Source organism: Sturnus vulgaris, chromosome 18 (assembly GCF_052056855.1).
Source record: "Sturnus vulgaris isolate bStuVul1 chromosome 18, bStuVul1.hap1, whole genome shotgun sequence".
NCBI lineage: Eukaryota > Metazoa > Chordata > Aves > Passeriformes > Sturnidae > Sturnus > Sturnus vulgaris.
The window spans coordinates 676,089-690,519 of NC_142260.1; the positions used below are offsets into that span (position 1 = coordinate 676,089).

At 39.7% G+C, this 14,431-nt stretch overlaps 1 protein-coding gene across 1 annotated transcript in view; it reads right to left on the bottom strand.

The window, feature by feature from the left end:
- The window catches only part of OTOG (otogelin), a 127,451-nt gene that overhangs the window by 99,313 nt on the left and 13,707 nt on the right, over nucleotides 1–14,431 (bottom strand). Inside the window, exons 14-21 of the mRNA XM_088175726.1 lie at nucleotides 10,041–10,173; nucleotides 8,889–9,066; nucleotides 7,058–7,182; nucleotides 5,949–6,161; nucleotides 4,220–4,385; nucleotides 3,661–3,735; nucleotides 1,211–1,254; nucleotides 607–760 (exon numbers count right to left, since the gene is read on the bottom strand). Of these exons, the coding sequence (XP_088031852.1) occupies nucleotides 607–760; nucleotides 1,211–1,254; nucleotides 3,661–3,735; nucleotides 4,220–4,385; nucleotides 5,949–6,161; nucleotides 7,058–7,182; nucleotides 8,889–9,066; nucleotides 10,041–10,173 (1,088 nt within the window). The remainder of the gene's footprint in view (nucleotides 1–606; nucleotides 761–1,210; nucleotides 1,255–3,660; nucleotides 3,736–4,219; nucleotides 4,386–5,948; nucleotides 6,162–7,057; nucleotides 7,183–8,888; nucleotides 9,067–10,040; nucleotides 10,174–14,431) is intronic.

A 14,431-nucleotide genomic window follows, 5' to 3' on the forward strand; every position in this document is an offset into this window, starting at 1 on the left:
CAAGGAAAGCAAAAAATGAACAAAATAAGCAGCAGGGAGCATTTGACTTTTCTAACCAGAAAACAAGATAAATGTTGAGAGAGCATCAGTAACATGAACAGAATGGAAGTCTTCCTCTGAACTAAGTGATAGACTTTAATACTTCTTTTCTTAAAAACAAGTCAGAAAAGCAGAAGGTCATATGAAAAGGTGCTCAGGAACCTCAGAGACTTAAGAGATCTTTTTGAGGGAAAAAATACTGAAAATTATGCCTATGAAAAACTAAACTTGTCTCCCTAAGCCACATAGAGAAATAAGAGGTTAGATATTTGGAAAAAATCTAGATAAACACAATTCTGCTGTAACACAGATTGAATAAAATTATTTCAGTGCTATTTCTATATTCTTCGGGTTTTGACCATATCATTATAAAGTATTTATCTCCACTCGTTTCTTGATTTAGCATTTATTATGACTTTAACAGCCAGGATTGTGAGGTAAGCCTTAACAAGTTTGATGCTCAGCCTTCTGCACCTGGGATTGTCCAAGCAGGACAATGACCCAGCCGTGTTTGTGCAGCAGAAGATGCAGATGTGTGTGTGTGTGTGTGTGTGTGTGTGTACTCACCCCGGTGGGCACACACAGCCTGACACACAGGGAAGGTGTGCTGCCCACGTGAGGTTCAGCAGCAGGTTCTCACAGCTCCTCTCTCTGCTCAGCTCAGCATCCACCCCTGCATTGCTGCAGTTGATATAAATCTGGCCAGCTGGGCAGCTGTGTGCTGGGGGAAAAAATGGACAAACCCTTTAGTCTTCACATCATCTCCTTCTTCCATACAGAAATGTTGTATTCTGTGTGTGCAATAAGCATTTGTAACACACCACTAATATTAATAACATTCACTTGCCTCTCCTCACATTATCTGGGGCAAAGCTGGCCTTTGTTTGCCCTGCTGAAGGTCTGCTGCTTATCATGCAGCTAAGCTTATCTGTGTTAGCAGTCAGAAAAAATTAGTATTTTAAAGTACTGGGGGAAAAAACGTTGTTCAGATTTAACAGTATTTCGAACAGTTAGGCTGGTACAAAGCAGGAGCATTACTCTCAAACACACAAATATATCATTATTAATTTGTACACGTTGCACTGTCTTCTGGTTCAGACAAGGGGTTCCACAGAGACTGGAGGAAATGTATTCACTGAACCTCAAGTATCCTGTACCTCTCTTCACTCACCTACTATGTTGTTATCACAGTTCATGACACCATCCCTGCAATGGCTGCAAGACAAATACACAAAGACGTACTGAGAGCCAGGAAGATCTAAAATATTCATATATTCTGGTTAGTAATGCAGAATAAGTCAATAGAAAATACTTTTATAAGTGTTTGCACTGAAGATTATAAGAGTGGATAAAGTGTGCATTGCTTTAACACACCAAGAACATGAGTTAAACTTCAAACTCTTGCTTTATGCATAATATTATAATGAGTTAAAATGCATGGGCTGACAAAAAAAACAGGAATATACCCCCACACTGCTCCCCAAAACACATTTCCCCTGCATGAAACAGTTCCAACCTGCAAAAACTCAACAGGATACTGTAGGCAGGGAAGCACTGAGAAACCCAACACTGTCTGCTCCTTTCTCATTTGAGCCAAAATAGTCCAGTGCTTTCTGAAATGGTCGCAGCTCCTATTGCAACTCATTGTCAGGGAAAACTGTAGCAGTGCTGGCTGAGTTTCAGGTCCTGGCCTTCACCTGAAGCCATGAAATCCAGCATTATTTTCCCACTCTTTTGCAGTGGTTAAAGCATCCCCAGGATTCCTATGGCTGGCCAGCAGATTCAGAATCAATTTTTTCATGTGTTACAGCTTCCCTGTGAACACTTTTGGAGTCGTGCAGGGACCCCAAAGCCCTGCAGGAAAAGTGCTCAGGGACTGCACAGCATCACTCAGGCAAGAGGAAAAGGAGCACCAGAAAGAACTGAGAGGGAGGCAACTCAAAGGCTGATATAACATCAATGAAAATATTTTAAAGAACTGGTTGAAAGCAACAGAGCAGAAAAGCTATTCCACAGAGAAGAAATTCCAGTTTGAAAGTGGGAAGTTTCAAAGATGAAGCAATTGAGAGGAATAAAGGATGGGAAGAATATATTAAAGATCATAACTGTTTCTAATAGAAAGTGACAGAATAAAGACTTCATCACATAGTATTTTTTTTTCCAGTTTATCCACACATGTATTCCTACATGTTTCCTAATGTAGGAATTACTTGGCACAAAGCAATTCACAGGAGCTGACAGTCTGTGCCTCTACATTTGAAAGCCTTTCCTCTCAACAGATCTGTATATAGCCTTATTAAAAATACACCTCAAGTAAAAATCATGGCTAAATGGAGACAGATCTCTGATTCTAGCTAAAATTCTGGTAGTTATAAACCAGTAGATTTAAATTTTATTAAAAAGCATAAGCTGCCAGATCCCAAAAAATTCCACTGCAATCCAGATAAAAAGGATTTTTGTCTATGGCAGTTTTATAAAAACTACATTTGTGGACAATCACATGATCTGCATTCAACCACATGGGTCAGCAATATCAGCTGAACTAGACCTTTGAGGAGGAGGAGGAGGATTGAAGATTAACCAGGAGAAGCTCCTCCTTTTGCCTGCCAGGGCTGTTTTGTAAATAAAAACAGGGCACCCAGCATTGCAGGGCCCCATATGGGCACACTTAGGGGATCTGCCCTAAGGTAAAAAAAAAGCTAACTCGATGAGTAATAAATGGATTTATAATAATCAGTATTTATGGGCTGCTGACACGAGTGAGAAAGTTTGTGTGTGCTTACCAAGTGCCCCCATTGCAACAGGGGTCTGAGAACACCAATCTCTTTGTAACAAACTAAAGTACTACCCTGATCTATCACAGACATGATTTGGTCTGCTCTGCTCTTAATTAAATGCTGTAACAACTGATCCAGGCAGTGAGAGCTCAGATATAATTCCTGAAAGCTTGTTATTTACAGAACTTGTCATCCACATCACTTGACCTTCTCCAGACAAATAACTGCTGAAAAGGATGCATCTGGCAGGAGCCAGGATCATCTCACAAGCTTTCTTCTTTAATGGCATGGCTGCAGTGATGCCAATTGAAGAGCAAGAGGACAAGAACAAATATCAAATGTAAGGAACAGTAACAGAGATGCTTATTTACATTGGCTGCAGCTGACAGATTTTTGTGCTGTTTCTTAGCTGATAAAAGCCACACTGCTGTTTTTACAATGATTCTATACTAGTGGAAGACAGATTCTTAATAATTCTTCATAAATGGATTTAGAAGATTCTGGTAAAGGGAAGGAGAATAGCAATGAAGATCTGTGGACAGTCAGGAAATGTCTGTGCTTTTCTGGAGCTCTCCACATTAGTATGGATATAAGAAATTATTGTGGCTTTTCTTTCTGTTTGCACCTCAATCTATTGCATTACAAAGCACAGCAGCCTGAAAAGCCTAAGTTCTAAAGTACCTTTGTCAAACACAGAAAACTGATGCAGGTTTATTCTGCAGGTTTCATTTAAAAATAACTAAATCAACAAAAAGAAAACCCAACAAACTAGCCAAAATTATTTGATAGAGCTCTTAAAGTGACACAACTTAGTTATGTGAAAACAGTTTTCACAGTATCTTACCATTTGCCTAAAGATGTCATGACATGTTCTCCAGGGGGATAGTCAATTCCTTGGAAATAACATGGACATTCATTTCTGGAACAGAGGAAAACCAGGTAACTGATTAACCCAAACTGAAAAAAAGATAAAATTCCCATTACTTGCCGTTAAAATGTCAGTTGCTTTGTTGGTTTTGGTGAGGTTTTTTCTGTTAGCCAATGGTTTTGTGGTTGTTTTGTGTTTATTTTTTTAAACACAAGAAACTGATCTCAATACTGCCTTATAACTCAAGTACATTTCAAACCAAATCAGTGGGAAAATGGAATCTTATGTTTTGTATGTCTTACATGCCAAAAACCAGACAGAATGTAACAGCTAACCCTGGTGATGTTGGCTGAGCATCCACGTTCTAGAAAAGCTATTTTTGATCAGCACAGACCTCGGTTTTGTATAATTCTAAGAGCCCCTGTCAAGTTGACAGAGGTGTGTCATCTCCAAGGGTCCAAGTTCACCAGTTTTCCACTCTGGCTTGCAAGGGTGGTGGTCTGGAGTGTGAGAGCAGAGCTGCAGCCTCACCCACCTGGGCACGCAGCGCTCGCTCTGGGGATGCAGGAACATTCCAGAGGGACAAGCACAGCCTTCCACACAGTCACTGCTGCATGCCTCTGGCACAGACAGGGCTTGGCAGGTCCTGCCACAGGTAGACCCACAGGTACTGTACTCCTTTGTGTCTTCACATGAAAGAGCTGCCCAAAGGAAACAAAGCTCTCCAGTTACACCGCAAGACAATCAAGCCCCTCCCGGCAGCTCTCTGATGAACATCTCCATTCTTTCCTTCCCAACCACGTTAAATTCCACCAAAATTGCCATCTTGGCACTCTGCTGTGTAAACTACACAGACATAGGGATAACAAGTGCGAGGAGTCTGTGCAGTTAATCCAGATTTACACAGCGGGAACCAAACAGCTGAAGCCTTTTTGCCTCTAACTCTGAACACACTTGGCACTTGTGCATGGGCTTTTGGAAATGCACAGCACCTTAAAAAAAAACAACTTAAAAGCTTCAGATAAAACACATTTACTTCACAGATGCTGCACAGTACCATATCACATTTTCTTACACATATACACACACACATATATATCTCTTATAAATCTCTACTAAAAAAATACTGAAGCTCTTAAATACTTACAGATTCACATATTTTAAATGCTACAAGCATGACTTTTTAAATACACTCTAAGAAAACGATACTTTTTTCCAGAAAAGTAAAATAAAATCCAATGGCCAGAATGACTCATTCAATCATAAGTGGACACAACCATTCATGCCATAATAAATGCAAACAAGGCAGTCTGGTCAGATATACACACAGATACTCCACCTTGACATGTTTAATTCTCTTTATCATGTATTACAACATGGATAATTACATGATGTGATGACAACTGCTAAATGTTAAGTTTTGAATGCTCCTTAGAAAAGATTCTCAGACTTGTTAACAGAGCCAGACCTGCATCAGAGGTGTCAGTCTCAGGTTGTTTGATAGGGTTTCCAATTCTATACTTTTTAAAAAAAAATGTATGTGAGGACCCAACATGTCCTGTCAATATTTTTCACATCACTAAAAATGGATATAAACTAAACAATTTAATATTATCCATTGCTTGTAAGGCTTTATGGAGAAGATAACAAATGTCACCTTTATCTATAAAGATACATATATTCTAGATTCCTTTATTCATTTTAAACTAAACAACAACAATACCAAGTTTCAGCACTTTGCATTTCAGTGTCACTGGCAGTAAGAATAAGCCAAGAGATTGTCAGACAGCAGAAGTCAACAGTAACCCAACTAAAACTGCTAAATACTGTCATTCCTCATCTCCTTCACTTAAAGATTTAGATAAACCTAGCATCTACAAGGAAAAGAAATCTATTTATGCAGTTCATAAATAATATCAATATGGTATGAGATATGTAATGCCATATAATAAGGCCAGACATTTTGAATTCAGAATACATTTGAAGCCCTCCAACTACTTCAAAAATATTTTAAATGTTTCATAAGTTAAACAACTACAGAAAGTAAACTATAAAGGAAGACTCCACTAAAAACACTGGTATGAATTTTGTCTTGACAGAAAATTCTTTAAAAAAAGAACCTTGTCCTGTGCATAAAAGGTCACAGTAAAATTAATCTTTTTCTCATTTAAAAGACTGTGCTGATTTAATTTTATTTTCTGATTGTCTCTAAAGTCCTCTAAAAGGCAGTAATTATTGAAGCCTAGAAGTGAAAGGGAACTCACCACAGTCTGGGACAGCTCCTCTGAAATCGATTACAACTCCAAACCTTCGGCAGTGATGAGCGTAATGAGCCAGAGCAGAGCAAAAACAAGTCTGTCCACATTTGCAAGTGTCTCTTCTGCACTGCTCAAAATAGGGAACAGGGCTCAAATAGGGGTAGCATGGAGCAAAAAGATCTTTCGTAAGGATGCTACAAGCTTCCGCTGCATAAGAGGCTACACAAATAACAGATTAAAAACTGTTTCAGTCAGGCAGTTTCAAAAGACTTGAGAACAAAGTGTCTTCTATACAATGCAACCATTCATGGTTATATACTATTGCCACATAAATCTTTTTATCTTTGCTATCTATCCAGCTCTACAGAAGGACCAACATTCATGTCCCAGTCTGTTGCCAAGAATGCAGCTTTTAACTCTGCACATTGTGCAAATACTCAAGAGACAAGTGATGTTGTAGCAGGAGACATGACAATTCCCTAGCACTGCTGAAATTACAGCAAATATTAATATTTAATATTCTACCTCTATGTGTCCAATAAAAGAAGTGGTAGGAATTGTCAAACAGATTAAGTGATCTACAGAGTTCATCATTATTAAAGGATGACTTAGTGATCTCTGGTCCTCATGGCATCAGCCACCTGCATATTATCCCAACTGGACTTTTTCAGCCAAATCTATAGGCTGGCAGTGCATAAGCATCTTTCTCCTACTCATCTCTTCCATAGCAGACAACTAAATCAAGTATTTAGTTTTTTTTCCAGCATTCTCAATAATGAATACTGCTGTGCTGTTGAGTCTCCATCTCAACTAGCAGCATCACCCACACAAGAGGTTCTACCAAACCTTAATGCTTGTCTGACTTCATACAGGGTAACTACAAACCAGAAATAAAGATGAAGTATTTCAAACACCTCTGCAAGTATTACAAAATCCTCAAATAACACACGACGTGATTTTTTTAAGGGATTGAACTCAGCTGCCTCTACACTACCCCTAGGTACTAATTTCTCCAAAGGGCAGGACTGGTTATTCCTGCACGTGCTCTGTGCAAAGGGGCACAGATGTGCTGAGCAGAAATGCATTTGTCAGGGTGACTTTGGCCTCCTGCCCACCTGCCTGCAGATGAACATCACACGGGTCCAGCCGGGAGCTGCCCTGCCCGGCAGCACACGCCGAGGACGTTTTCCACGTGTTTCCAAACAGCTCTGGAGTGCTTTCTGTTACTCCAACTGGAGAGCTTGGACAAAACAGGAGTCAAGTCAGAAAAGGTGGAGGGAATTTACAGGGTGGGCTCAGTTCTTACAGCCTCTGATTCAAGCTCCTCTTTCACTGTTCTATATTCTCCTTCACTCGCCCATAAAACTGTAATCATAAGTTTCAGGACTCCTTTTTTTTTTTTTTTTTTTTACAGGCTCAGAAAAAAAAAAAAAAAAAGATGTGCTCTAGAGATTTTTAAGGAAGAAAAAAATCAAAATAGACCAAATTCCATTTTTATAAGAGAGCAGGGAGCATCACTGTCCAGATAGTTTGAAGTCCTTTGTCCTTTTGGCTCCTTAGTGATATCTGACCCATTTTTAATCTCTCCTCTACCTATACTTTCCTCTCTGTTGCTGACTTCCCAGGCTCTTTATTCCTTGCAGCAAAGAGAAAAGAAAACCCCAAGCCTCCAGAAATACACAAGCAATGGAACAGATACCTGAGGCCCAGGTAACACCAGCTGAATAATAAAGATTTTGATCAGAACCACCAAGGCACAGCAGTGCTGTACAGAGAATGGTCAAAACTGAACATGGAGAGTTGGACTTGAGGGAAAAGACTGCACTGGACACAGTCAGGAATATTGCCAGGGACAGCTGGGAGTGAGGCTGCTCCAGAAGACACCACTGCCTGTGGCAAGGCTCCCAAATCTGCTGTGGATCAGCTTGGCTGTGTGTGCATCAATTGCCTTGATGCCACAGTCTGTGTCATGTCTCAGCACAGGTTTAAGGGCCTTTTTTTTTTTTTACAAATACCAACTATTGTACAGCTTCTCATTTGTATGACAGCAATCCAGAGACTGTTGTCAAAAATACTCTGTAAAACAGAAATGTCTGAAGTAGTTTTACATAAATATCTCTTCACTGAGATGCTATGTATTTTCTAGTCTCATTATCAATAATAATCTGATAATACTTTGCAATCTGTAACATTGAAACTGTGCAAAATTCCACTATATTTGTATATCTGTATATTTGTATATCTGTCTTGTTAAATGGGCACTGTAATGGAAAGCTTTTCCATTTTCCAGTTAGTTTTGAGACAGAAAAATTCCAGCTCTTCTGAGAGCATAAAGTTTCTCTATGTTTCCTTTTTTTATCCTGTTGTGCCCTAAATTTGTGTACTTCTCCCAGCTCCATTAGGCTCCTGTGATCCACTGGAAGCCAATTTGATTGGAGAGACATGTGCTGCAGAGAAACTGGGCAAGCAGCAGCTTTGCTGGTGGTGCCTGGGCAGCCCTGAGCACAGGGAAGGCAGCAGCCAGCTCCTGTGGCTGGGCTGCAGGCACTGAACAATGGAGGCTCTGTCACACACAATATTTTAGGGCTCACAGGAGAAAACAGGAGCTGGAAAGAGAAAGAGCCTTGCAGAGAGGCAGAAAGTTCCTTATATAAGCCACTTTTTGGGGGGCAACATTTTTTCTGGTAAAACAGCCCTTGTGCATCATATATATTTCACAATAATTTTATATTAAAATATTTTGAGCAAAACCTGGCTTGATATCCTGTAGCTGAAGCTAAGGCTTGCTGTTAGCAAACTGAACCCTGCTATCTCTCTCACTAATTCAAAACTTCAAAATCAATTATTCTTGGTATTTATCCTTTCAGCTTCAATACACACTTGATCTCCCACTCTAACTACAGATACCCATATAGTGGCAGACAGAAATCTTGCAGCTCTGCATACAGAAAATCATCCTCTGTGTTTCCATTGAAGGTTCCACAAAGGCCCACGGTGTCATCCTTCCACTGCCCATCCAGCTGCAGGTAAAGCCTCAGTCCTTCTCTGTCATACAGGATCTGCAGCCCAATCTGGGTCTTCACTTGCACAAATATTGAGGAGAGTTTCCGTATTTCAAATAACTCTGGGGAGTAAAAACCAGACATTGTTGTAAAATTCCATCAGGTTTCCTTTGCCTTTCATTTTGTTTCTTGTCATTTCACTGCCGTTGGCTCAAATGCCTTTTTTTTCCTATTAAGGCCCTATTTTCCTCTAAACATTAATTTCTCATGAAAGGTTATCCTGATTCAAACTTTAAGAACTAAAAAAGAAACCTGTGAGGCTCACCACACTTTTTAAAAATGCATTGAGAGTTCACTGAAATATCCACAAAGGCAAACTAAGAGAAATCAATCTAAAGATATAAACATTGCAGACCACTATGAGTAGAGAAACTAACCCTAAAACCAGGAACAGGATTCCTGTGTTAAAAACTTTTTTGTGAAATTCCCAAAGAGCCAAAGCCTTGCAGACATCAAATGAACTGATGATTTGCATATTAAACTCTCATTAAAGATAACACTGAATCTCACAGTCATATATTCCTATGCAGAATTCCAGACACCTTCAGGACAGAGATTTAAAACCTCAGAGCAAAAAGAAACAAAATAAATATTTTTGGCTGAAAATATATAGCTCATCTCTAAGGGGCAGTAGGGTTCTCTCTGCTTAAATTTACGTGAGTTGCTTCCAAAAATGGGAGAAGAAATGATTCAATTCAAGAATCAGAAGAATTTCCCCTCAAGCAAGAACTAAAAAAACCTTGAAAATGTGAGGGATGGCATTTGGACTCATTAAAATGAACAAAACCTTAATGTAAGAGACAAATAGCCCAATGCAGCTACTGCACAACTCCTACCATTAGTGTAAAAAATACATCAAGAATTCATTTGTGAAGAATTTCATAATAACAATACTGGCACTATATAAAATATCCCTTTTAACCTCAGTATGTTAGCAATATTAATATTGACACTACCACAACTGTCATTGCACAAATGTCATTGACATACTGCTCTAGTGTTGGATAAGAGTTATATGATTATTATTTCTCCTTACCATCTGCATAGGGCAGGTTTATTTTGTACTGGTCATAGATCAAAACATCTCCTGAATGAGTCAGAGTCACTTGCCTCTTGGGGTCCTGCTTAAGAATAAGGCTGACAGATTGGATACAGGATCCATCCTGGTTCTGCAAGTGAGAGCAGAGCAAACAGGACAGGTTAGACTTCGTGGGGATTGACAATTTTAAGATATACCCTGCTCCTCAGCAGAGTGCACTTATGAAACATGCAGCTTTACAGCTAAGTAAAAATAATAATAAAAAAAAATAAAAATCAGTATTTGGAATTATTTCCCAAATGTGTTTAATTATTACAATAACCTGCTATGCAAATACAGTGCAGAAGTGGGATTTGGAAAGAGAAATTTAAACAATTCTCACAGAGCTTAGTACTAAGACACACAATTCATGAGACACCCTGATTAAAAGATCCACTGAGGCCGAGTTGATGCTCACTAACAATGCTGCATTATCTACAGAGCAGTGCACCAAACCTCCAGATTTGTACTGTAATGTGTTCTGACATACCCAGGGTCTTATAAAGCATATTTTAACACCTAAAATTCTTTTGAAGGCAAACATTAATGAAAGACAGAAGCATCTCGTGAATCATTTTTTAAATCAGCACTGAAGTTCATTGTTTCTGAGGGGAGTTGTAGAGTGGAGCATGTTCATAAGCTCTGTGGATGAATATTGATGTAACACACAGCATCCTGACAGCACAGAGTATCCCAACATCCAACTGGCCCAGCTTGCTTCTTGCTGCTCCCACTGCTCATTCTCATTTACATTTCACTTCTCCAAGGCAAAATGTCATGTAGAAAAAAAACATGAGTAAGAACACTGCACTGCAGTCTAGAAAAAACATTATTAAAAAAATACAATCCTAGACCAATCCTATTTACTTCTTTTTATACCCACACTCTTCAGTGAAACTTAATTGTCAACAGTACCAAAAGCAGCTAATTGACTGAAATTCTACAACAAACACATCTCCATTAATTAACATGGAAACAAGTCAGAGCAGTGATGAACAGAAGTCAGTTACAATCAATTTTCAGGACTCCCACTTTGCAGAGTAACTGCAGGTACTTTGGCTTCCAATGTCAATATGGAAAGAATGCTTGTTAAAGCAAGTATATTAATTACAGCAGATTAGCAGATTTTTCTTAACAGGCTGAATTTCATCACTATTTAAGTTTTTAAAAAGAGAAATTCTAGCAAAGAGAATCAGGCACAGAGGTGGATTGAGAGATGAATTCAACCTCCCCATGTCAGCACTGACCTTGCTACGTGATAAAAGCCATAAGAATCCCAGTCTCCATTTTTGGCTCATTGATCTAGAGGGAAATTAGGTTTCTGACAGCCCATACTACATTCAAATCTCTTGACCATAGCTTGAGACATCAACTTATTTACACTGGCTTAGTGTGGCTGGATGGAGCTGGGACTGTCCATTCCCTGCCATCCACAGATGAAAGGGGGAAGCAGCCAACTCCTGTTTCTCCTGTCCAGCCTCCTCCACTGCAAGACCCTGTATCCATTTAACAGCTATTCCAGAAAAATGGCAAAAATTGGGTCCACTCTTGTCACACTATTTGTTCATTTTACTCTCATCTCCATTATGCATCTTCCATGTCTCAATGCTGCCACAACACCATTTTGAGCACAAATTCAAAACAGTCCAGAACAGACACAGACATGTGTGAAATCCCTTGGTCAAAGAGCAGTCTGGGTCTCCCTGCAGGAAATTCTGCACTGGTTGGATCTGCAGCCAAGGAATAACCCCAGAGGTGCTGGAGGCTGCATCACCCAGCCCCACTGCCTCCAGTGAAGGCATGGCTCATGATTAAACAGTCAAGTTTTAATTGCTTCAGTGCTGACACTGAAGAAATAGTCAAGATAACTTTTGGACAGTTGCACAAACATCAAAATTATACAGTGAATGGCACCATTCACGGTGACAGGAGATCAGAATTCACCTCAAAGATTTACACTTTTATTAACTCTCTCTGACTTGCACTGGGCCTTGTTTAACACAGGGCAAACGTTTCCCTGCTTGTGGAAAACCATTCCTAGAGCTGCAAGGATGCCTGGGCAGCACCACAGGGCTCTGACAGATGCTGAACTAGCAGATCATCTGTCAGCTCTTCAAACACCATGGACACAAGTACACACAGTGTGTAAAGATAAAAAACTACATGCAGAATTTCCCTGTCCCTAGATAATAATGCAACAGTGATCTTTCAGCAGCAGACGAAGTGATAAAATGAAACTTGGAAATAGGAAGTTATAAAAATAATTGGAGATATTTCATCAGCTCAGCCAGCTCTCCTGGAGTTCCAGTGAAGACAGAATTCTGCCCTGTGAAGCCATGTGCTTGTGGCTTATCTTGCTGTCTTGCCTCTTTACTAAGAAATTTGGTTTCTGTGCATTTCATTCAGCAGCAATGGCTGCAAATTGACAATACTGTTGGTCTTTTAAAAACTGAATAAAAGAACAGCAGGTGGCATGAAGAGCAGAAGAGCAGAGGAACACCAAGAAAACAACCCTACACAGTATATACATTACTACACTGCATCAACAAAAGCTTTATTATTCCTTCAGGCTTAAACTGGAGGAGAAATTCTGCCTGACAATTGTTCTCTGTTCCAATAGAATGTTTCTTTCACAGCACTGCCCCTGCCAGCTTTTGGCAGGTGTTTTCACAGGAATGGCCATTTCTCTCATTAGACACTTTAAAAAAAAAATAAAAAAAATCTATATTCAGAAGACCTTCTCATCATACAAACTACAAAGCCAGGGAGGCTGTCACCTGAAACTCAGATAAGGTTAAGCTGTGCTGATCACTTGACTGATTCTCCTTCCAGAAAGTGCTTAAACAAAATTTCACATCGTTTTGAAATAACTTGTTGCCTGATGACTGTTTATGTCACCAACTCGAAGGCTCAGGATGACTGGATTCTTTGTGATTCAGAAAGCTAAAATCTCCCCAGGTATTTTCTTTCCACATTTTCTAGTCTGCTTGAATGAGATGGGAGTGATAAGGCTTTTTTAAAGAAGCACATCAAATCTCAAACCATCAAGAAATATGAGATTCCACATTACAAATCTTTCAGCTTCCCATTTCAATTCATTAATTTTAATAAATGGGAAAAAAAGATAATGGAGGGTGCCTGGGGAACTGAAAAGCAGCTCTGCTGCCAAGTGGTACCAGCTGGTTGAAAATTAGACACTTGAATAGCTGCTCTGAAGCCCCACATTCTTGCATTAAACTACAAAACCTGTTCTCACAGCCCTCCTACCACCTGTACACTGATAATTAAATGAGCAGCATGTAGCCCTGATATCCCATAATCTTCTGATTACCCACTGATTGTTAACACCCAGAACGCTGCACTCTGTACAATCTACACCTGCCAGGGACTGATCAGGTCACCTTTGCTAAAGGCTGGGTGAAGTACCCACCATGCAGAAACCGAGAGAATCTGGGGGTTTTTACCTACAAACCACCTGGGCCCAGAGGCACATGAAGCAAAGTCACTAAGGCAGGCTGAAGAATTCAGGAGTTACTGCAAGGCAAAGCTGCAGAAAGCAAACCAGCTTTGTTCTCACTTTCCCCAACAAAAATTAAGCACAAAGACTAAACCAAGAAGCACAATTCTGTCTGGTTTTTACACTGAACTGTTCCTAACACAAAGGAATGAGACACATCCATGCTGTGCCCATTTCCACAGCAGGTATTTGCTCAACTGAGGGGTTTTCACACTGGTCAGGCTGCAAGGTCCCTTGCTGGGAGCTTCTGCAAAAAGCCACTTTGGCCTCAACTCAACTTTGATAAAAAAAAGTTTCCTGGACAGCTTCTCTGGGGATTTGCTTTGCTTTTCTTCCATGATAAAGTACAGCTACACTATACACAACCACCTTCCTTGGACTCTGCAAAATTCCAAGACTATGACACTGACTGAATAGATGCATGCTTATGTTTGGTTTCTCAGCTATGCTTTTTATTTTCTTTTTTTCACTGAGATGATACTAACTTAATCAATTCCTCAGGATTCCAAATGAAGCCAGCCCAACTTGCTAAAACAAAACCAAGCTAACTAAAATATGCAGTTACAGTGGGGAATTGTAACAACAACCAAATACACCTTGAAACAGCCTCAATCTTCCTATAAACTAGAAATACTAGCAGGATCACAAGAATAATGCACACAGAGCTTAAAGCCTAGAAGCTTTTTAAATATGCATGTCCTTGCCAACATTTAATTTCATTTCACAGTCCTCACTGTAACTCTTCTAGCTCAAAGAGCTAAAGGCTGTTAGTGTCACACAGCAATTTTATTTGCTACCCAGGAATCCACTTTTCTAGGCCCTGTCACATATC